General features: G+C 34.5%; 1 protein-coding gene across 5 annotated transcripts in view; it reads left to right on the top strand.

The window, feature by feature from the left end:
* SEC24B (SEC24 homolog B, COPII coat complex component) overlaps positions 1–24,684 on the top strand; it is an 83,465-nt gene that overhangs the window by 49,097 nt on the left and 9,684 nt on the right. For 3 of the 5 annotated variants that reach the window (XM_033106352.1, XM_033106354.1, XM_033106356.1), the window contains 11 exons: positions 881–1,104; positions 10,120–10,304; positions 13,236–13,338; positions 15,280–15,406; positions 16,131–16,240; positions 17,956–18,068; positions 20,740–20,858; positions 21,204–21,259; positions 21,504–21,710; positions 23,672–23,795; positions 24,204–24,362. In XM_033106352.1, coding sequence (XP_032962243.1) covers positions 881–1,104; positions 10,120–10,304; positions 13,236–13,338; positions 15,280–15,406; positions 16,131–16,240; positions 17,956–18,068; positions 20,740–20,858; positions 21,204–21,259; positions 21,504–21,710; positions 23,672–23,795; positions 24,204–24,362 — 1,527 coding nt within the window. The remainder of the gene's footprint in view (positions 1–880; positions 1,105–10,119; positions 10,305–13,235; positions 13,339–15,279; positions 15,407–16,130; positions 16,241–17,955; positions 18,069–20,739; positions 20,859–21,203; positions 21,260–21,503; positions 21,711–23,671; positions 23,796–24,203; positions 24,363–24,684) is intronic. The other 2 variants (XM_033106353.1, XM_033106355.1) reach the window with 1 other exon arrangement.

Here is a 24,684-nt window from a genome sequence, read left to right on the forward strand (position 1 = left end):
TTTTAATTAGCGTCTGTTACACACCAGGCATTGTTTTAGGAGCCAGACACTATTCTAGATACTGTCCTTCATACTTTCACTTTTTTGCCTCTGCAAATAATGCAGACTTCTAGGGGACTATAGAAATATGCCACTCTTTCCATGGACTTTTTTTAATAGACAGCAGGGTCAGATAAAAGGCACGTCAAAGAGTAGTTGACACCCTTTTTATTGCTTTGCTTCATTTCCTGCTTCTAAGCCCCATTCCTGTTTAAAGAATAAAAGGGAAAACAACTATTTATTTATACACACACACACACACACACACACACACACACACGTACATACAGAGAGTGCCAAAAAATGTATACACATTTTAAGAAAGGAAAAAAACTGTATTAAAATTGTAATAGTCAATATATACTGATAACAAAAGAGGAATACAAATCACGTGTATACATTTTTTGGCACCCCCAGTAGATAAACAGATACATGGTTTTTATATTTATTATATATAGATAAGGTTTTTACATTTATATCATATTTATATATATTTATATATATGGTATAAATATAAAAACCTTATCTATTAAAAATGCAGACTTAATGAAGTATTTGTCGGTGAAATGATACAAAATATGAGGTTGTCTTGTAAATACTTCATTATAAAAAAAAGATGGGGTGGAAACATATAAAACAAGATTAGCAAAGTATTGATGATTATAAAGCCAAGTGATGGGTGTGTGGGGTTTATTATTCTGTTCTTTCTACTTTTATGTATGTTCAAAGTTTCTCATAATAAAAAGTTGGAAAAAAAAGTGGGAACACCAAAGGAGTTCCAGGAGTCAAGTCTTTATAGAGTCAGGTTTTCAGGTGTTAACCATGTTTTTCCCTTTGTTAGATATGCTTTCTTCGTCAGCAAGCAGTCCTGCTCCTGATCCCGCTCCTGAATCTGACCCTGCTCCAGCTCCAGTGCCTGCTGTCCCCCAGCCTTCAAAAACGACTAAACCATTTGGGTATGGTTATCCCACTCTTCAGCCTGGTTACCAGAATGCTGCGGCACCACTGAGTTCTGGAGTACAGCCCAGTAGCCCAGTGTATTCTGGATTCCAGCCGTATGCTCAAGTATGTATGTAGTTATAGAAAGACATTGCATTTCTAAAAATTGTGAAACTTAATCAATTCTAACAATCCCTGGTGATTCAAATGGATCATAGGTATAAATATAGATAAGCCTAGATCAAACATATGTAGAATTTGATTCCAGTGTTTCTTTGTGTGTGCATACATAGAAAAAGATAAAAAGAAATATAGGGACTGGCCCTGTGGCTCAGGTGGTTGGAGCGCTGTGTTCCTAATGCAGAGGTACTGGTTCGATTACCACCTTCGGCCAGTGAGCTATGCCCTCTACAGCTAAGATTGTGAACAACAGCTCTCCCTGGAGCTGGGCAACCAGAGGTTGGTGTGAGCTGCCGAAGGCTCCTGTGTGCTGCTGTGGGCTAATGGCCGGCAGCCAGCGACTGCTGTGAGCGGCCTATGACTGGCGACCGACTGCCTCAGCCTGGGGGTAGCGCAAGGCTCATAATACCAGGATGGGCCAGGGAGCTGTGTCCTACACAACTAAACTGAGAATGGCTTGAACCGGAGTTGGAGGTGGGAGACAAAAGAAGGGGAAAAAAAGAAATATAAATATCAAGTTTTTAAAGAGGTTATATTTGAATCAAGATATTAGCTGTGATTTTTCTTTTCTATGTTGTATTTTTATTTTCAGAGTCTCTGCAATGCACCAGTATTAATTTTATAATCAGGAAATTAAACTGGACTTTTTTTTTTTTAAATTCTATATAACTAAGCTCATTTTCTCCTAAAAAAAAAAAAAAAAAGGTATAAATGTGGTTTGGGATTTTGCTTCCCACTTTTAACTTGAAGAAACCTCCATGACCTGTAAGTGAGCTGGTGAAAGCCTCCACATACATAAATGCTTGTTAATGATTATGTTCATTAACTACTGTTATGACCCATTCTGGCGTGACCTTGTTTGGAGTCACCTCTTAACTGCCGTCTCAATTTAGTAATACAGAACAGAAGGTACAAATGTAACAGGTATTTTTAAATAACTACTTATTTTAAAAAACTGCTCTTAGTAGACTAACCTTACAGATATTTCATCTTATGGTAAACTAAGAATAAATATTAGAGGGAAATAGGAATACCATTTGTTTCTGGAGTTTAATCTTAGAATTAAGGCTATGTAGGAAGAAGAAAACTGGGCGAGCCACTGCAGAAATAAAGTTGGTTAGTACAAACTTCCCTACCTTCCATTTTGTTAGATTTTTCTTTATAGCTTTATTGGTCCAGATTAAGCACTTTTTTAGTCATTCTTATCTGACTCATGTGCTTTAGGCAAATTACTGTTTGGGATTATAATATATCATTTATTTTAATGAGAAGAAAACCAAGTTCAAAGAAAAAATCTGGTTCTTGGAGGAAGTGTTGGGCAAGGAAAAAAATTATTTTGAAATAGTAAGTGGCTTTGTATATTGATATCAGGAAAAAGTCCTTTGGGCCAACTCTGGCCTGCTCCCGTTTTTGGTAAAAAAAAAAAACAAAAAACAAACAAAAAAACCTTTTATTGGCACCCAGCCATACGCATTCTTTTATGTACGTATTATCTATGGCAACTTTGGCATTACAAGGGTAGAGTAGAGTAGTTGCAAAAGAGACCATGTGGCTCTTAAAACTTTAAAGTGTTTACTGTCTGACCCTCTACAGAAAAAGTTTGCTGACCCTTGACAAAGGAGAGGTTAAGAGATTGTCTTTGGAATAAAAGTAAAAGTTAATTTTTAATATACTAGATTTTTAATATAGCCTCATTCTATCCTTCTGTTATCACAATCTGTTTTATACTCTAGCTTTAGATTAGAGGAGTTTGGATAAAGGGGACAGAGACAGACTGAAAAAGAACTTGAGTTATTAATCACAGTTGAAATGAGCCTCATAAAGCCAAAGCTTTAGAAGTAGACTGTTAAAGATCATCTACTCCCAACTCTTATTTTTTAAAACCTTTTATTGAAATATAATCCATATTATGTAAAAGTATATAAATTAACAGCATACAGCTTGATACATTTCTACAAATTGAACACACTCCTGTAACCAACAGCCAGAAGACTCTGGTGTCTTTTCTAGTCACTAACCCTCCAAACAAGTTGACAACTGACAGTTGATTTCTGATCCCACAGATTAGTTTTACCTGTTTTTAAACTTTATATAAGTGGAATGATACTATATGTGCTGTTGTCTAGACTCTTGCTCAACAGTATGCTTATTGTATGCTTGTAGTTCATTTGTTTCATTGTTGTAAAGTGCTCCGTCATGTGAATATACCACTTTGTTTTATTGTTGATGTGCATTAGGGTAAATTTCCAGTTGGGGACTATTACAAATAGTACTGTTGTGAATATTTCTGTTCATGTCTTTTAAGTAAATAAGTATATATCTAGAAGTGGAGTCACTGGGTCATGGGGGTGTCCATATGTGCAACCTTAGCAGTTAATGCCTAACAGTTTTCCAAAGAAGACGTTCCAATTTATGCGTCACATTAACAGTGTGTGAGAGTTCCAGTTATTTCTCATCCTTGGCATCACTTGGAATTTTGACTTTTTATACTAGTCACCTTCCTTTCATCATTTAAGTAAAGAAATGGAGACTCAGATAAGGAAATCATCTCTCCAAGACCAGGCTTAGTTCTGAGAATACAAGAGTCCTTGCAGTTTAGAATTAAACACTTTTTTCCTTTCTTTAGCTGGTAGGGACTTGTGCAGAAGAAAATCAAAGGCAGATTTGATATATATATCTCTCTAAGGAAGATTACGCAGCAGCATTTTTTGTCTAATCCGAATTTAAAATAGTTTTTTGGACACTACTGCTTCAGGATCAGTGAGCAATAATGATTAAAGCTCACAGGTAGGACGTACATTTAAATTCTTACCTGTTTACTACCGTGTTTCCCTGAAAATAAGACCTAGCCAGACCATCAGCTCTAATGCGTCTTTTGGAGCAAAAATGCAGGTAAGCAAAAAGAGGAAAATAAGTATCAACCAGTATTCCAACCATTAAGATGTAAACAGCAACACTAGGAATCTATCCTTTCAAGTTTCATGCTGTGCATTCCAGGGGTGGAGTGAAAGCTAATAAAGATGCTTGTCATCCAAATGACTTGTTTAAACAAATAAAAGAAGTTGATAAATATAGATATTGTTTTAGAAATTTTTTATTCCTTTAATAGCATAAGAGGCAACCTTTTATATTATTGCATATCCTTCATCTGATAGCTGCATAATGTTTTATAATCAACCATTATTGGGCACAACTGAGTAGCAAAATCAACACACACACACGCCTTTGTGCATGTGTTCTATTCCTTAGATGCAGTTTCTTTAGGTGGAATTACTGAATCAAAACACCTAATTTTACAAGACTTTAGAACTTCTCTTTACCTATTCATTGTAGAAAAACTTATTCCATTCCTACCATGTGGCAGCACTATTCTAGGCACTGAGGATACAAGAGGAAACTAAACAAAATTCCTGCTCTCAAGAAACTTGGGGGAGCTGGATTGATGGAACAATAAAAAGTAAATCAACAAATTCATGAGATATTTCAAATAGTTACAAGTGCTGTAAAGTAGGCATGTAGAAGAAATTGCTCAGATTGGAGATAATGCAATAGGAAAGTAGAAGTTATGTTTGAATTAACATTTAAATGACAAGAAAAGCTAGGCATGGAAAAATGTGGGGGGATAGAGCATTTCAGGCTAAGGAAACATACCTGCAAAGACTTACGGCAGAAGCAATTTTGACGTTAGAGGAATAGAGGCCCAGTGTGGCTGGAACTCATCAGCAATGAGAAGAGTAATAGAAATGAGATCAGTGAACTAGGGAAGGACCATAGTCAGAAGCTTGGGTTTTACCCCAGGGGCAGAGGGGAGACACTGAGGATTTTATGTAAAGGAATGATATCTGGTTACATATTTAGAGAATCATTTTGGGGGCTGCTGTGTGAAGAACGGATTAGGGATAGAAAGTATCTGAAAAGACAAAAATGGAAACAGGGAGACAAATGGAAGCTTTGCTGTAATCCTGGAAGTAGATGATTGTATTAGGTTGGTGCAGAAGTAATTGTGGTTTTTGCATTGTTGAAATTTGCCGTTTGATATTGGAATACATTCTTAAATAAATGTTGTTATACATCATTTTGATGCGCATTTCTTGCTTTATGTTTTTTTGCTAATGACTTACTACTTGCTGTTTATTTTAGACTATGGAAAGGATGTTAGGCAAAAAGCGAATTCAAACTATTTTCATATTCGAGTTCAAAATAGGTCATAAAACAACTCACAACATAAACACATTTGGCTCAGAAACTGCTAACGAACGTACAGTGCAGTGGTGATTCAAGAAGTTTTGCAAAGGAGACAAGAGCCTTGAAGATGAGCGTAGTGGCCGCCCATCAGAAGTTGACAACAACCAATTGAGAGCAATCATCGAAGCTGATCCTCTTACAACTACACGAGAAGTTGCCGAAGAACTCAACGTGGACCATTCTACGGTCGTTCGGCATTTGAAGCAAATTGGAAAGGTGACAAAGCTCAGTAATTGAGTGCCTCATGAGCAGACCGCAGATCAAAAAAAAATCATTTTGAAGTGTTGTCTTACCTTATTCTACCCAACAACAACAAACCGTTTCTCGATTGGATTGTGCCATGCGACGAAAAGTGGATTTTATATGACAACTGGTAAAGACCAGCTCACCAGTTATCATGTAAAATCTACAGCGAAGCAGCTCCAAAGCACTTCCCAAAACCAAACTTGCACCAGAAAAAGGTCATGGTCACTGTTTGGTGGTCTGCTGCCAGTCTGATCCACTACAGCTTTCTGAATCCCCGCGAAGCCATTACATCTGAGAAGTATGCTCAGCAAATCGATGAGTTGCCCTGAAAACTGCAACACCTGCAGTTGGCATTGGTCAACAGAAAGGTCCCAGTTCTTCTCCACGACAATGCTTGATCGACAACGCCTGAATGCACGTTGCACAGCCAGTGCTTCAAAAGTTGAACGAATTAGGCTGTGAAGTTTTGCCTCATGCATTTATTCCCCTGACCTCTCTCGCCAACCGACTACCACTTCTTCAAGCATCTCGACAACTTTTTGCAGGGAAAACGCTTCCACAACCAGCAAGATGCAGAGAATGCTTTCCAAGAGTTCATCGAATTCTGAAGCACAGAGTTTTATGCTACAGGAATAAATAAACTTAATTCTTGTTGGGAAAAATGTGTTGATTGTAATGGTTCCTATTTTGATAGAAAGATGTGTTTGAGCCTAGTTATAGTGATTTAAAATTCATTGTCCGAAACCGCAATTACGTCTGCACTAACCTAGTACTTTGTTCTAAGGTAGTATTAGAGGAGGTAATGAAAAGTGGATGGATAGGGATATTATTTGATTTGTTGGATCAGATGTGGTGGGTGAAAGAAAGGAGGGCATCAAGGATAACTCTTAGGTTTTTGGCAGAGTAACTGGGTAAAGGGTAGTGTACTTATTTAAAGGGTGAAGACACAGGAATCGTCTGGGAATGAGAATCGAGTTGGCCATGTTAAGTTCAATTGCCTGACGGTAATGTTGAGCAGTAGTTGATCAGTATTTGGTGGTCTGATATGGAGAAATAATGTACCAATTTATAATTTCCAGTAAAAGTGTATATTACTGCCCACTTCTGAGTATGCCAAGAATTAGTCATTTGTTTCTTTACCAAAATCCATCCCTGTTTAGATTCTTTCACCATTCTGTTCAGTCCTTCTGGTTTGTACAAGCTATCTGTAATATTAAATAAAAAGGTATAAAAGTATATTAACCTTTTGTCTCATATATATTGCAATATCCCTGCCAGCTTTACATTTGTTCTTAATTTTAATGGTATTTTCTTGGCATTGGAGAAATACTTAAATTTTATATAGTGATAATTTGTTTTTATCTTTGTATTCTTTAAATGATCTTTTCTTTTTTTTCCCCCTGTTTCTTCCACCTCCCTCCCCACTCCGGTTCAAGCTGTTGTTTCTCATTCTAGTTGTGTAGGACACAGCTCCCTGGACCATGCTTGTATTTTGAGCCTTGAGCTCCCCTCTCCCCGGTTGAGGCTGTCAGTTGCCAGTTGTTAGTTGGCCACTCCTGGCAGCTCTCACCGGCAGCTGGCCGCTGGCCACTCATGGCAGCACAAAACAGCCCATGGCAGCTCACGCTGGCTGGGGGCCACTCACGCCTACCTCTGGCTGCTCACGGGCAGCCCAGCTCCAAAAGAGCTGTTGTTCACAATCTTAGCTGTAGCGGGCACAGCTCACTGGCCCATGTGGGAATCGAACCGGTGACCTCGGCGTTAGGAGCACAGAGCTCCAACCACCTGAGCCACTGGGCCAGCCCCTAAAAGATCTTTTTAACCTTTACATTAGGAAAATATTCCAGCTGTATATTTTTTTAAGTTCTTTTGTGATTTCAAATTTGCATCTTTCATCCATTTAAGGTTTTATTTTGGTACATAATATAAATAATAAATCTCATTTTTCCACCGGAAATAGTTAGCTCTAACTTCACTATAATTTATTAAATTTGTCTTTTCTCATTGAATATATATTCCACCTTTATTTTATATCTTAAAGTCTTATAAAGTTTGTTCTGTTTTGGGTTTTCTATTATATACTATTATTGAGCCATGCAGTTATTTTTCTCTTATCCTTTACAGCTCTACTGAAAATTCAGAATCCTTTTTATTATCTAGTAAGGGGGTTTTTTTTTCCCCCTTAACTTCATGAGCTTCAATTATTGTCAACATTTTGCTATACTTATTTTACCTACCTCACCCCACACATACACCTTTCTTTGCTGAGGATTTAAAAGCTAATCTTGGGCAGAGGAGTTGGGATGGAAAAAGAGCATTTCTTGCATAACCACACTGTCATATCCAACAAAATCAACAAGAATTTCTAAATGTCATTTAAAGTCTAGTCTACATTGAGATTTGCCCAATTGTTTCAGAACTGTTTTTCTAACAGTTGGTTTGTTCAAATCAGGATCCAAACGATAATTGTATTTGCTTATCTCTTAGTTTTTCTTTTTAATTTTAGCACAAGCCTCCAGTCCATTTTTTCTTGCCTTCAATTTTTTGAAAAAACTGGGTATATTTTACTATAGAATGTCCCACATTCTGAATTTGGCTGATTGCTTCGTATGGTGTCATTTAACTTGTTTCTCTATTCCATTTTCTATGGATTGGAAATTAGATCTAATGACTTGATTATATTCAGGGTTATTACTTCATTTATTTATTTACTTAAACCCAAGTAGGATATATTTTGGTTCTGCTTACCTCATAATAATATCAGGTGGTCTCACTTTTAGTGGTGTGAGGATTGATTAATGGGTTCATAGCTTGACCACCTGATGCCTTCATTGTGAAGTTCCTTATTGAGCTTTCACCTAGTGGCTTTACCATCTATTGATACCTGTTTATCATCTGTTCCAGGTGACCATTACCTGAATCATTTATTTCAATATGGGTTGTAAAATAGTGCTTTCCTGAATTTATGATTCTGCATTTATTAGCAGGAATTCTGCAGTGCAGTCATATATAGAGTGCTTGATAACTGTAAAAATGGATGTAGAAAATCTGTGTACAACATAAAATTATTGCCCCACTTTTTTGGGGTTAATAAAAAGGTCAGGTTTAGAGCCGTGTATACATTATTTTATATTTGTAAACAAACAATGGGAGAATTAAAACTAGTAAAAATAGATACAGGCATAGAGATCAAGAGTGAAACAAGATATCTTTGAATATACCTTATTGGAAAGTTTTGGCATTAGAATTACATAAATATTGTATTTGTTTAAAAAAACATTAAGTCAAAAAAGATAAAAGCGATCCTTAAAATGAAAAGCAAACAAAAACAAATGAACGTGTTTATCAAGTTGATACAGTCTGATACAAAGAAAAGCATTACTTTAGTTACTCTTAAAACCCAGTATTTGTATGTTCTCAGTGGGATATAATCTAAGTACAAAAAAACTGCAAAGAAATCTTGCATTTAATTTAATAACCTTACATTTATAATAATATGTTATTTTGAAACGTATTTTAGTATGTTACAGGATAAAACAAGTAATGCTGTTACCATTAAGAATCAAGATTTTCAGCAAAAGAGATACAGGTGTAAAATGAAAGAAGATAAATTAAAACTCCAACGTTTTAAATTTGAATAGGAAATGCCACTGTGAACTTATTTTTTCCTCTCTGTTTAAAAATGTATGTTTTGTATCTCTACCTGTTGTAAAATTGGAAGTAATAAAGAACACACTAGCAGTGAACACTCTTATTGCTCAGATTACAATCTCTAGATACCATCTCTATTTAAAAGGAACCAAGTTTCCTGTTTGGTATATGACTGATTTGAAGTCTGAAGGAGGAATAGTAAAAAATGTGATGCCAAAAAGCAAGGAAACAAAGATTGATAGGTCAATTACAAAAAGACACTGAGGCCAGCTTGAAGGGGCTCTCACTGGCCAAAGACTGGGTAGTATGAGCATGAAAATGAATAATTCGGTAAATCACTTGATGTTAATAAAAAGCCATGAATTCATAATACTAAAAATACAACAAAGGAAAGAAAAGTGAGCAAGGCAAAATTCATTGAACATCACTGTACATTTCTATGATACCAACTCATTATTCTGAAAATTGACAGTTGAAAAAACTTGAAAACATAAGCATTTTATCCTGCCTTTCCACTGTGAACTGTATTCAGAGAAACCAAATTCTTGATGTTGAAAAGCATTGTTGCTAAAATTTTGTTGTGAGGTTTAACCATGCTAATATGATTTTAATTTATTCAGTATTTTTGCTTTGAGTGTCTTTTTTTTATAAGAATGCTCTAAATTGAACTGCCCTGTTAAGTCGTTCTATTACCAAGCCAGATTTAAATTTTCTTACCTTCTTTTTCTATATGTTACAATCCTGTATATTTAGTCTCATAAATTTTATTCATGTTTGTTATATTGTTTTGTTTTGTTTTGTTTTGAATTGCTCTCTCAGCAGTATCCTGGTATGAACCAGCTGTCCTCCAGTTTCGGAGGACTGAGTCTTCAGAGTTCTGCCCAACCAGAAAGCCTAAGACCTGTAAACCTCACTCAGGAGAGGAATATTTTACCCATGACTCCTGTTTGGGCTCCTGTACCTAATTTGAATTTAGACCTTAAAAAATTAAACTGTAGCCCTGAGTAAGTATTTATTTTATAATCTTTAGTAAGTAATATACTTTGTCGGAAGCACTGTATATCTCTCAAAAATAGTAAAAGTAATATATTAATTCCTTGATTGGAAGTTTTGTTAATGTGGACACTTCTATTTTAGTTTGTATAGAAGTTCTGGATGTAAAATTCAATGTAAGTTGTCTGTTCCTGTCCCACCTCTGTCTCTCTCCCATCCCATCCCCATCAACTAATGCTAGGGACTTTTTTTTGTATTTGAGTGAAGGGTTTCAGGAACCCAAATATAACTATGTTTTTCTTTTTTTTAATTTTTTTCCCTCACTTTCCACCAGTAATAACTTCTGGTGTCTTTTAAATAAGGTGGCATCTTTAAAAGTTTATGCCCTTTTTCTTTGCTTGAAAAGGATACAAAGTTATGTGATCTAAAGAACAGGTTTAGATAAATGGTTTATCTGTGAATTTTCTTTTTCCACTTAGTAATGGAATGTGAAGACTGTTACTTACCGGCTGATTTATCCAGCTGGATTTAGATTTGGATTTCCTTTATTGAGTGTTTCCTCACTTGATGGGGAAAGTTTGGCTGGCAGCCTACATCTGGTGGCCATCAAACCCTGGTATATCCCCTGGGAGGATGAGCTGTTACTTACCTCGCAGAACTTTTGGCCTCCCGGACCAAAAGTTCTCTGTTCTTCCTGCTTGCAGTGCTTCTGTCCCCTAATAGGATAACTCTCTGCACCCAGAAGGCATCCTCATGCTCCTGGTCTCTCCTCTTTACAAACTAAACTCTGATTCACAAAACAACATTGTCTTCTTCCTTGCATTAAGAGTTGGTATTTTTCTTTAGAGCCAGTATTTTCCTTTTTTAAGGCAACAGATTTCTAGCTTTTTAGTAAACTACAAGCTTCTCTTTTTTCAGCCAACATCTTAGTTTCCAACACAGAACACAGAAAATGGAGTTGCTCTGAGGGTTCCCCTTCCTCTGCCACACTCTACCACCAATCCCCTATCAGTGCCTAAGGCAGTGCCAAGATCGTTTCTATAAAAATACAGAATCATTGATTCCAGATTGAGAACAACTGCCTGTCTTGAGTGTGTAAGCAGCTGTCAGGTCGCTAAATATATGCATTTATAGCCTTGTCCTATGAATTAGACGTTCCCTAAGTAGGTGAATGTAGTATATGTATATGTGTTAGAGAGTCCATAGGTAGGGAATGGTGTGTGCGTTTCTACGTTTGTGTTTTCTGTGAAAGTATCTCTCTTTTTTTATTAACTAAAGTTTACGGGGTGACAATTGTTAGTATACTTACATAGGCTTCAGGTGTATAATTCTCTAATACATCATCTATATATCACACTGTGTGTTCACCACCCAGAGTTAGTTCTCTTTCCATCACCATATATTTGATCCCTTTTACCCTCATCTACCACCCCCCGCCCCCTTACCCTCTGGTAACCACAAAACTATTGTCTGTGTCTGTGAAAGTACCACTCGTTTCAAAATAGCAAAGCAGAGTAATTAGGAGAACAGGCTTTAGAGGTGGACATACCTAGGCTCTTACTATGATTTCACTGATAAGTATTTATGAGATTTTTATGCCAATTATGTAATCTCTCAAATTTTTGATATTGTTAACTGTAAAACAGGAATAATAATTATGCTTACTATTAAGATAGCCATTCAAAAAATATTGACTGAATGCTTTAAGTGCCAGGCATTGTTTCTGGTGCTGGGAATGAAGCAGTAAATAGGACAAAGCTCTCAATCTCTTGCAGCCTATGTCCTATTAGGGAAGACATACTCTGAGCGGCCAAACCAATGAATATATAATGTAATGTCAGAGTATTACTGTGAAGTAGGGAATAGTAAGTGTGGAGGGTGACTATTTTTAATTGAGGAATCAGGACAGGTTTTCCGAAGGAGTTAACATTTGAGTAGAGATCTGAATGAAGTGAGAGCAACAGCAGAGGTCCCAGAGCAAGAACCAGCGTGGTGTGTTCAAGGAACACCACTAGCCTGGATCAGGACATACCTGGCTATCTATACATGCTTTCAACCACTCTTCTTAAAATTCCTTTCCTGGTTTCCCATACTTCTCCTTCTTACCTCTTTGGTTGCTACTTTCTTGATTCTGTGTCCACTGACCTTAACTTAGAACTTAATAAGTTATAAGCACGTACTCTTTGAGAGGAGTAGTGTGACGGTGACATAAGGACAAAATAATCTCTGATCTCAAGTAGAAAAGACAGACAAGGTACACAACCAACTAAAGCAAATCAGACTAATTGATACCATAGAAGCATAAACAGATCTCAGAGCACAGAAGAAGTCATTCCTTCTGACTTGTGATCAGGGTTGAGGGTGGTTTTAGAAGAAGCCATAACTTTGATGAGTCTCGAGTTCATCAGGTGAAAAAGGGGCAGGAACAACATTTCTAAAGATGCAGAGGTATGCCTTTTCTTCATTCAAGTTTTCTATTCCCTCCTATTTATGCCCTACATGCTAGTAATAATGGAGTAATTGTTCTTCACCATGAAAGTGCTGAGTCTGTAATTTAGGTCTTTCGACATGTAGTGTGTGTGTGTGTGTGTGTGTGTGTGTGTGTGTACATGTACTGTGAGTACCAAACAAATGTATACACATGACTTGTATTCATCTTTTGTTATTGGTATATATTGAGTATTACAGTTTTAATACAGTTCTTCCTTTCTTAAAATGTGTATCCATTTTTTTGGAGATATATATATATATATATATATATATACATGTATGTATATATACACATACCTGTTTAATCAGGATCTTCCTAGTTATAGTTACAGAACATACCCAAATGGTTTTCACTACTGCCTTTAAATGTTCTTATAATTATCAACCACAACTATCTTCAGGATATTTTTTCTGATAGCTCATGTAGTCTTTGTTGTCTATATTTTTTGCAGCTCATTTCGGTGTACTTTGACAAATATTCCACAGTCACAGGTTTTACTGAACAAAGCTAAGCTTCCTTTAGGATTGCTGTTACATCCCTTCAGAGACCTAACGGTAAAGTAAAATATTTTAAAATATTTGTGGGTACTGATGTGTGCTTATGTGCAAGGTGTTTAGATTGCATATTTTCTTAGAATTCTTTTTATGTTCTTTTATTTGAAGTTAGAAATCATTATTTCTGTCAGATTCAATTCAGCAAACATTTTCTGAGCACCTGCTTTGTGACAGGGCCTAAACCTAGCACTGATTGACCTTGCTCCAAAGAAATTCTTACCTAACAGAGGACAAAGATGTAAGAACAATTACAATGCAGGATAATTAGCACATGTAACTGATCAAACACTATAAGGTACGTAGGTAGTGAGTATAGTTTGGGCAGTAAATTCCTCTGGGTACCTACCAAAGATTTTCTACGAGTGGTGAAGTCTGAGCTGGATTTTGAAAGATTAGTAGGAGTTTTGGAAGTTGGAAAAGCCATACAGGGTTAATAAACTTTACAAATCCTTTGTTAAACATAAAGAAAGCACCAATAACAATGTCCAGTTAGGGAGGAAAACTGTATGATTGTTCCTATATTAAACAAATAACCTTCATAATAGTAATGTCTGTTGAGATAAAACATTACTTGTTTTGAGTTTCCACAGTCTATTTAGTGTAATATCTAGCTTGCTGGACTTTTACACATAGTTCTGGCATTTTATGCAAATATGTTATATTTAAACTAAAATTTCTAAACTTCAGAAATAACATGTATCCCGATACATTGTATTTATACTTTATAAGCTTCATCTCTCCCTCAAACCTTTTTACTCCTGTGGTTTCCTATCCTTCTTATTGCTACTAAGTTGTTTGTTTTGTTGTTTTTTTGCTCTCATTCATCCAAAAATATTGATTGAGTACCTATCATGATAGATGCTGAGGATATAAAAGTCAGTAAGCTTCCTCGTGGAGTTTACTTTCCTACTAAGATGTATATAAAGGAGCAAAGTGAATAGAAAATAAAATAATTATAATATGCAGTAAGGATCTTGAATTCATTCATTCATTCATTCATTCAGTGAATACTATTTGATAACCTGTAATACTATTACAACTTTTATCTGTAAACCAAGATAGTTAATTTCCCATGTACGTAAGTGAGAATTTTAATCTAAACACAGAAGCCATATGTGATACCTTCTGGAAGTGTATACACTCAATTGGCAACAATGGCTTCCTCTGGGATATAGAATTCTGAGGCGTTTTTTATTTTCTTATTTTAGTAAACTGTATTTCCTAATTTTTCCACAAATGATATGGAGTTACTTGTATAATAAAAAATGAATATGTAAAAAAAATTAATACAAAGATATAAATATTTATGTATAGATAGACCCAAAATAACCAGAAGGAAATACACTAAAATGTTATCAAGGGTTAATTCAAGGAACTGGAATAATATGTGATTTTGAAATCGTATTTCGTATTTTCTAAGTGTCTTACATTGAATATCAAGTTCCTTTCCCAGACTAAGCATAAAGAGATGTATTTTTTTAAAGGCACTTTGGGGTTGGTTTCTTGTGGCCGTGGTTCCCATCAGGATTGTGTGATTGTCTAATGAGCAGTGCCTGAGAGTCCACACCAGGTGCCATCAGGCAGCAAAGACAGAGGTGTCTTTATGTGGCATGTGTGTCTTTCCCACTGTTACTGAGTCTAGCTGATGAGTTCTGGGATATACTATTTTCTTGGCCAACTAGGCTTTTTTTGTCAGCCAATAACTTTTATTACATTTGGTTTGACTGTATTTTGGTGTGATTTTGTATATATGAAGTTTATGACAAAAGAGGGAGAAAACTTGATAGCTGCTTGTGTTGCTGAGCATATCACTGGATTTCATTAATGCTTCAGTTTCAAAACACATTTATGGTTTTGTTTTGAATATGAACACAGCAGTGTGTGTTCCATTTTTTTCCTGGAATGCTTTTTCTGCTACAGCGTCTATATTTTGCTTCCTAGCAATTACCAGTGATAACATCAAATACCATTGTGAGGTGCCGATCTTGTCGAACATATATCAACCCTTTTGTATCCTTCATTGATCAACGTAGATGGAAATGCAATTTGTGCTATAGAGTCAATGATGGTGAGTTTTAGATTCTTAAAATAAGTGTGCTTAATAATAATTTTACATTGTGACATTTTTTTCATTGTCTGATCCTTCTCTTTGCTTTAAAGTCTTTCATATCACTTTTAATGGAGAGAATATAGGCTAGGGACACTTAATTTTGGGTTAGGCAAAAAGAGGATAATTGATAATGAGGAAAAGTGACAAGGCAAAGTGAAAAGTATTCATAAAACAAGCAGTGGATGGTCAGTCACATGGGTGAGGTCATGCAGACTAATTACATGTGACCCTGACAAGTTAAGATTGTCTTCTGTTTGTACATTTGGTTCATTCACCTCAGTGTAAACCTTTGCCAGTATGTGTGGACACATGCATGCACTTGTGTCTGTTGTTCCCGTTAGTCATTTCTTAGGACATCTTAGTATAATTGTTATCAAATTTGTGTTTCTGTCTGATTTTTTTTTCCCATGTCATAAGATGTAATAAATAAAACACAAACCTAAAAAGCAAGGTTACCTGTGTTCTGGTTTCTTCAACTGATTTCAGAAAAGTTTTAATTCTTCTGATATATTTTTTTAGAGAGGGCTTAAGAAGTTAGTTTGTATCATTAGATGTTCACAGAACTATTATAAATGTCATATAAATATTGGTGATAGAGGTGTTTATTTCTAGGCGTATGTATGTGTGTTTAGTTACAAATTGTGTTACTAAATTTGTACTGGATTCCTAATTCTTAATCTAGTTCCTGAAGAATTTATGTATAACCCCCTTACCCGATCTTACGGAGAACCTCATAAACGACCAGAAGTTCAGAATTCAACAGTGGAGTTCATTGCTTCTTCAGATTACATGGTAACTATTCGGTGTTAAAATTAGTCATGGGATCAATTGTATTAGTCATTTGTAATTTGCTGTTAAGCGAATTCTTGTCCAAATTTTGAAATTGTCCATAGAATGAATTTTTTAAAATAATGCTGAAAGTTTATACTTAACAAATAGAAAACTCTTTGTAAGAGTTACTTGATCTCCTAGAAGAATGCATGTATATCACTAACAAACGTTGTAATGGTTTATGATAAGCACTAACATCTGCAGTTTGTTGCCATTCTGATTATATTACTTGCATGGAATAAATATAAATATTCTTTTGCCATTTAATATTTAAGACCATCCAACAGACAAACGCTATGTTGTTGCCAAAAACTGCTCTTAGAGATGATCTTGCTGGTTCACCCAGTACAGATAATCAAGATCAGTGGATATTGACTTCACTTTAATTTTTCTCTTTTCAGTTCATCGTCAGATTCTACCTATTCTTTAATTATACTGACTTTAAGATTTCATTCTATTTTCTACTTATAAAAATGAATTACTGGCCTAAGTTCAGCTCATCTTCTTTATCATATCTGCTCATTTTAAATATATTTATAATAACTTAGAATTCCTTTGTGTCCTTATTTCTAATCTTTGTTGTCTGCAACAATATAAATTATTGCTGGTGGGAAAAAGGTGAACATGGACAGCTACTGTGCATTAAATTTCTAATGAGTGGCCCATTTCAGTTTTATAATTTTTATGGTCCTTTGTGTCAATACAGCATCTGCCCACTTAACTATTATTTTCTTGTCTGTTTCCATATTAACTATAGTAAACTTTTTCTTGGTTACTATTACTCTCAACTTCTTACCTTGTTTACAACTTACTATGTTCCCAACTCTGTTCTAGCTCCTTAGAAATCTAATCTAATTGGAGTGATGTAGCAAAAAGTCATCTTTAATTTTTGTTGTGTGGCCTATATGATCCCTGGTTGACATTTTTTTTAAAAAAGACTGTATATCCTTGTATTTTAACTTTCTATAACAGTAGTTTTCAAGCATACTTCAAAGTAGAGAAGATAGTATAATGAGCCATCATTTACACATCACTAAGCTTCAACAATTATCAACATTTTGCTCTATAGGTTTAATCTACAGTATCCTCAGTCCACTCCAGTCCCTCGTGCCCTCACCCACTGAGAAGATTATTAAATGCTAATCCTAGCATCATATCACTTAGCCCATTCATACTACAGTACATATCTCTAGTAGATAAGGACTAAACATACTGAGACGACCGTCGCAAGGACTTCGTTTCCACTTAGCACTTAACACTGGGATTCAGCCACCACCTGGTGACTCCATAGTTAATGGTGGTCAGGTTTTAAAATATAAATTAAAAAAAAATGTTTTTAGGATTAGTGAAGGGGATATAGCGGTTGGTATTAAATAATAAATAAGATTAATTTTTCTTTGAAAGATAGCCAATACTCTGTCAGGAAAACATTTAGCCCATCTATTTAATCATTACTGTGTAATGACTGCCTCATCATACTTACTCCACAACCAGCTTTATAAGAAAAAAAGTTAAAGGAATGTCATTTTCCTTAGCACGTAAAACTTACGGAGCATCAATCCTATATGTGTGTCTTTTTTGGTATAATATACTTAGTATAATATCCAGGAGTATGGTGATATAAAAAGAATAAATTGTACCTACTAAATAAACTACATTATTTTTATTTCTTTCAGCTTCGTCCTCCTCAACCTGCAGTTTACTTATTTGTTTTAGATGTGTCTCATAATGCAGTGGAAGCTGGATATTTGACAATTTTGTGTCAGTCACTGTCAGAAAATCTGGATAAGTAAGAATTGTTTTTACTCATAATGTGTTTGTGTGTGTGTGTAAATGTCAAGTGTTTATTAGCAGTTTATGGGGCTGGTTTTTATTAAGTTTGATTTTGTTTATCATTAAGAGTACTTCCAGTCCACCTAAATAAGGGTACTGCTACTTGGATTATTATGATTTATGACACAGTGTCTGAATCATAAAATGATGAGCGTTTTAACACTTAGTAAGGAATATGGATATCATCTAGCTATCCCTCTGACTTAGCGGATCTCAGTACCGGGGCCCAAAGAACTTGACTTGCCAGGCTGTCAAGAATCTCAAAGAGAGAAATCTAGTTATAATTTATGTCTGAGCAAGTTGTTTTTCATAAAGTAGTTTTAAAGGTGCTAATGAGAGAATGAGCCAAGTAAAGGGAAGGAAGGAATTGATTTTGTGATGAATATCTTCCAGGAAACCATAAACTGAGCTGTTCATTTTGTCCCATTAGTAATGAGCTGTATTGTGAAAGTGGAAACAATACTGGATAGGTTGCTTATATCTCACTCTAATCTGCCTATGTGTCTACCAATAATAGTCATGAAGAGACCCTCAACTAGCTTTAAAAATGAACCTTCCAAATCTCTGAAAAACAAAATTCTTTGTACATTTCTTTTTTTACTCCCAATACTCACAGGAGATAAGACTGTTAGTAAGAGTGGTGCGCTACTGCAGTGGTTTTTGACATGTGCAAAGGTGTAGGATGGTTATATATGAATACTTTCTCAGAAGTACTCATGGTGATTCCAGACGGTTCTCTCCCATGTTCCATTTGAGTTTGAGAGTCCCTGCCCCTGCTCTGTTGAGTACTAACTAGTTCCCATCGCCATAGTCTACATGTCACTGGTCTTGGCCTGTGAATAAAACTGTAACAGTGAGACCTTTGAGATTAAAAAAAAAAAAAAATCCAGAGATATTAAATGATTTGCTTTTAGTTTCTGTTAGTAACTTAGAGGTTTCATATTTCTTTCCTTGATTGTAGCATTTGCCCTATTTTTAGTTACAAGTGCTTACTTCAGATACAGCTTTAGCAGTGAGGGGCAATGGAAGACCCTATGCAAAGAAATAGCTTTTAAGACTGAAGTATTAGTTTACTGGAAAAATATGAGGACAGAGCGCTAGAAATAGGAGCCAGTCCAACAAAGATGAGTGACTATTTGTGAATTAAATAGACTACCCAAAACAAAAAGGATAAAATTGGGAATGGAAAATAGTTTTGTTTTATATATATATATATATATATATAATATATATAGGTAGATGGATAGATAGATTTGACTACAGTGGAAAATAGAAGCCTTAGGAAAGTAAAGAAAAGTAGAGGTAATAGGATAGCAACAGTATAGTAACATGTCTTTGGAAAGGGCTATGGAAATAACCCTAAAGAAAGTGGAATTTGATGCTGGAGCAGTTCCAGCTCAATTCTGTGTATTTTGAGTTTGGGGTAGGGTAGGTAAGTCGTTTGCATTTTAATGGGTAATAAATGATCCCAGTATTCAATGACCTTAGAAATCTCAAAGAAGTTTAGTCTGTAGAAATATCATATATATTGATAGTAGTGATAATCTAAACAGCCACATGTTTTATTTTGTTCTATGAAATGATGTTAGACCTAGCTTGTAGACTATATCTGAGTAGCCTAATTGATCATGCATAATGGTAATAATTCTTCTTGCTTTGATGCACACTATTTTGGCATTCTGTAATAATCAAAAATATCTTAAAGGCATTACTAAAACAATAAATTACAAAACAGCAGTTAACATAGTTGGTGGTTCTTAAAAATACACTTCTATAAGGTGCAGCATTCATCTTATTCATAAGGAAAAGTTTGATGGCAATGAAATGGTAAGGCTGCAGCATTGACTTTTGAATACTGAATTCTAGCAGAAAATTAAAAAAAAATTTTATTACATTTATTGGGGTGACATTGGTTAATAAGATTATATAGGTTTCAAGTGTACAATTCTATAATACATCATCTATATATTATGTTGTGTGTTCACCACCCAGAGTGAAATCTCCTTCTGTCACCATATATTTGACTCCTTTTTACCCTCTCCTATCTTCCCCCCACCACCTTTTCCCTCTAGTAACCACCATACTGTTGTCAAACAGAAAAATTTTAAAAGATAAATGATAAAATGTCTGGATCTTCTTCAATATGCTTTTTATTTAAAACTTTATACATTAAAATCTGATTTACATTGCATTCAGTCTTTTCTAGGAAAGTACCTATTCATCATTCTGCCCTTAAAATGTTTAAACAAGATGTACTATTTTTTGTAATATTAGAACTGAAAATAAGAGAAATTATTCACTTAAAAGAGTATGTTTCAAAGGAAGATTAGCAAGAAGTCTGTTTTTTATTTTTTAATCCTGACCTTTTTAATTTTGGTTGATTATTTGAATATAGTTCAGTTTTCTAAAGTATAAACCAAAAGTGGCAGTGGTTTCATCTGAAGATGGAAGTTTCATCCTTAGTGTTCTCTGATATTGGTTTAGATAGAGATGAGAGATGACTTTTCTGTCCTCTATAAAAAGGCGTATGTAATTATTCTTAGACTTAGTTTACTATTTTATTTTTATTTTTCCATCAAATATTTTACTGAGCACTTTAAATTTAAAATTCTCATTTTTATCTTTAGGCTTCCTGGAGATTCACGAACAAGAATAGGATTCGTGACCTTTGATAGCACTATTCATTTCTACAATTTACAAGAAGGATTATCACAGCCTCAAATGTTGATTGTATCTGATATAGATGGTAAGCAGTGAATAAAATAAAAGTCTTTCAAACTACAGATTTTGGAATTAACGCAATTTTATTTGCCAATACATTTTCTCATAATGCTGGAAGAATAATTTGGTGCACTTTGACATTTGTTTAAAAATAATTGTTTCCTAGAAAATACTTGATTTTAAGTTTTTTTGCCCCTGTGTATGTGTACTTATGCAAGTACACACACGTATATAATACATACAGAGAATATATATTTATTAAAGCAGTATTATAGTACCCATTACATGTATGGCCTGATGAAAACTAAGATTTTTTTTTTATATTCTTCTGACTTGATTTATCAGTTAATTAAATATGTTTTCCCTATAGATGTTTTTCTACCTACACCGGATAGCTTACTTGTGAATCTATATGAAAGTAAAGAGGTGAGATTGATTTTTTTTTCTTAAAGTGTTAAAATATTTCTGTTATTTCAACTGTTTAGTAAAATAAATTTAACGTTTACTTCGTACATTAACATTTCAATAGACAATATAGGTAGTGTACCTATTGACTCCTCAGTTTACAGTCCCCCAAATGTAGAGGCACATGTTACACTCTGAGATATTTTAAAGAGGAATATTGCCTTGCCTTCTCAGTAATTCTACTTTTTAATCTTTGTTTTCCCAGCTTATAAAAGACTTATTGAATGCGTTACCAAATATGTTCATCAATACAAGAGAAACTCACAGTGCCCTTGGTCCTGCGCTTCAGGCTGCCTTTAAATTAATGTCTCCAACAGGTGGCCGTGTGTCTGTATTTCAGACACAGTTACCTTCCTTGGGTGCAGGACTTCTGCAGTCCCGAGAAGATCCTAATCAGAGATCAAGCACAAAGGTATTTTATGTTTCTCTGTCATATTCAGGATGGTGTTTTCTGCCTCTAGAGATTGTGTAATTTTTTATTCATACCACTTTTCTACTTCATTAACTTAAAAAAAAAAAACTAGTAAGAAAGTTAAACTCAAATTACTTGGTTTTTGTATTGCAGTGTGTTCTTTTTATTACTTTGTTTGCAAGTCATAGAAATTTAGGAATCATTTACTCCAACCCTTTCATTTTACAGATGAGGAAACAGATTTAACTATCCTGCCAAAGGTTAAATAACTAATGGTATTTAATGGTAACGATGTGACTACCTTTTCTGACTCCAGTGCTCTTTTTTGTTGCACAAGATATAACACTTACTAAATCTGAGGTATTATAATTTAAAATGCTCATACTAATAAACTTTTAATTAAAAGGTAGTACAAATCATTGTATGAAACTTGGAAAGTGGAAACAAATCCTTAATAATCTCACTATCAAGATAACAGCATTTAGTTGAACAAACACACAAATAGGCATAATTGAGCATCACACATATAAACTGTATTTTTTAACTGACTGTTTTTATTGGAGAGTATACTGGGAGCATTTTCTGAGGCCCCCTAAAAATACATTTTAGTAAATGTGGAAGTACTTGGTTTAATTAATTACCTCCTAACTATTGAAAAGTTGTCTCCAGTATTTTAACTATTAAAAACAAAAGACTAAGAGGCTGAATATTACATGAAGATTTTATCAGCATATTTTAATCCCTATTTCACATAATAAATTAACTGGAATAATCATTTTTGTTTCGGACATAAATTTTGTCTGGCTTCAACTTATGTATGAGAAAATGCCATTACAAGTAATTATGAGTACGAATTAAATCGTTTTAATAGTGTCAGAAATATTTAGCCATATATTCAGTTTTTCTTTTGGATACATTTAATTATACAAATTAGAAGTAAAATTACTGGGTCAAAGCGTGTAAACTTTAAGTTATTAATGTATTTTACTTTTTATCAACTTGTACTCTTAAAGACTCTCATCTTCTAGCCACTATTAAATATTCTTCACCAACTTGCTTGAGAAAAAATAGCACCATATTTTACTTTTTACAGAAATTGTATTTTTAAATTGTTTTTGAGAAAGAAGCTAATTTTAAAATAAATCGGGGCAAATATATTTTTTTAAACTCATCAACAAGCACAGCTAGCATTGAGCTCTTTGATCCATTGCAGCCCATTATGGAATACTGAGGTGTTTTGAACAGTGGAAGGTGTTACGTGTTTACTGAATTTTTTAATACAGTTTTGTTTTCTCATTTAACTTTTGAAATATTCTGTATCTGCCTGGGACTCAAAAGCTTAAATATCTGTGGTGTACATATTCCTTCACATCTGAGTAAATTTTAATGTAATAACCATGCACTATAATTGAGAGGATTGAAACATTTTGTTAGTCAGTGTAGCGTAGTGATTAAGAAGGTGGAGTCTGGCTCTCCCATTTTTAACTGTTTCTCCAGTGCCACCTTCTCAGCTAAATGTCCTCATACCAATAGGAGAAACCTTCCTTAATCTAGTATGCTATCCTATCGTTATGTAATAATGGTTAACAGCACTCACTCGGGAGCCAGACTTCTTGGGTTTATATGCCAGCATCCACCACTCAATAACTAAGTAATCGGTCAAGTTACTTAATCATTTTATTGCCTCAGTTTCCTCATCTATAAAATGTAGATAACATAATATGTCATGATGAGGGTTAAATAATTTATATAAACTATACTGAACAGTGCTGGCACATAATTGTTTTGTAAATATTAGCAGTTGTTATTCTTATAGGTAAATCTATACCAACTGCCTAGACATTTTTTTAAAAACTCCTAGTTTGCTAGGGGGAGAGAGGATATCCTCTTCTTTATTATGAGAGAGACATATGTGCATAATTCAAGGTTTCTAGCTCTTACTTTATGACCTGTTGACCTAGGTTGTACAACATCTTGGCCCTGCAACTGATTTTTATAAGAAGCTCGCTTTAGATTGTTCTGGGCAGCAGACTGCAGTGGATCTGTTCCTTTTAAGTTCACAGTATTCTGATCTTGCTTCTCTAGGTAAGGAGATACCATTGCGTTTATCTGTTCACATAAACATTTTTGGCATATAAATTAAATCTAATCTCTTCAGTAAGAGTTCTCAATAATTGGGGGAGAAGGACATGTGAATTAGATAGATGATATCTAAAAATTACCAGTAAACTTTAAAACACTATAGATATATACAATGCTGTTACTATTTTGTTTTTGAAATATGATTCCTTTGACATTCTGCTCAACAATAAACCTTGTCATATATTTTTTAAATATATGTTTTAAATGTTTGTGTTTTCTCAGATTTCTGACAGCTTTGGTTATCTCATTATAACTACTTAGATTTCTTTATAATATAGAATCTGTACTACTGTTGGACAAATAGGATATTATTGTTTCTGTAACTAATATTTTTTGTTTTTCTCTCTAAAGCTTGCATGTCCAAGTACTCAGCAGGGTGCATTTATTATTATCCGTCTTTCCACTATACTCACAATCCTTCACAAGCAGAAAAGTTACAAAAAGACCTAAAACGTTATCTCACAAGAAAAATTGGATTTGAAGCTGTTATGAGAATAAGGTGTACTAAAGGTATGAAATTATAAAAAAATTATGCTCCATAATTAAATTAATAAAGATTCATATACTGACTACCTATGACTACCTGTAATGGTTATTCGTCATTAAGAACGTTATGTGTGATCCAGTTAGTTATACCCTGTTTTAAATTTATATGTAGTTATTCAATAATCATTGCCCAATTTTTAAAGTAATTTGAGTAAGGGGGCAAAAGTCATGTTTTGCCTTATTAGGAAGAAGCTAAGAGAAAACCCATATTGGAGATGATTTTAGAAGGAAAATTAGAGGAATAGGGAAGATTTTACGTGAAAATGGTCAAATTAATGATTTTTGC

The sequence above is a fragment of the Rhinolophus ferrumequinum genome, chromosome 5, assembly GCF_004115265.2.
Source record: "Rhinolophus ferrumequinum isolate MPI-CBG mRhiFer1 chromosome 5, mRhiFer1_v1.p, whole genome shotgun sequence".
In the NCBI taxonomy this organism is placed as follows: domain Eukaryota; kingdom Metazoa; phylum Chordata; class Mammalia; order Chiroptera; family Rhinolophidae; genus Rhinolophus; species Rhinolophus ferrumequinum.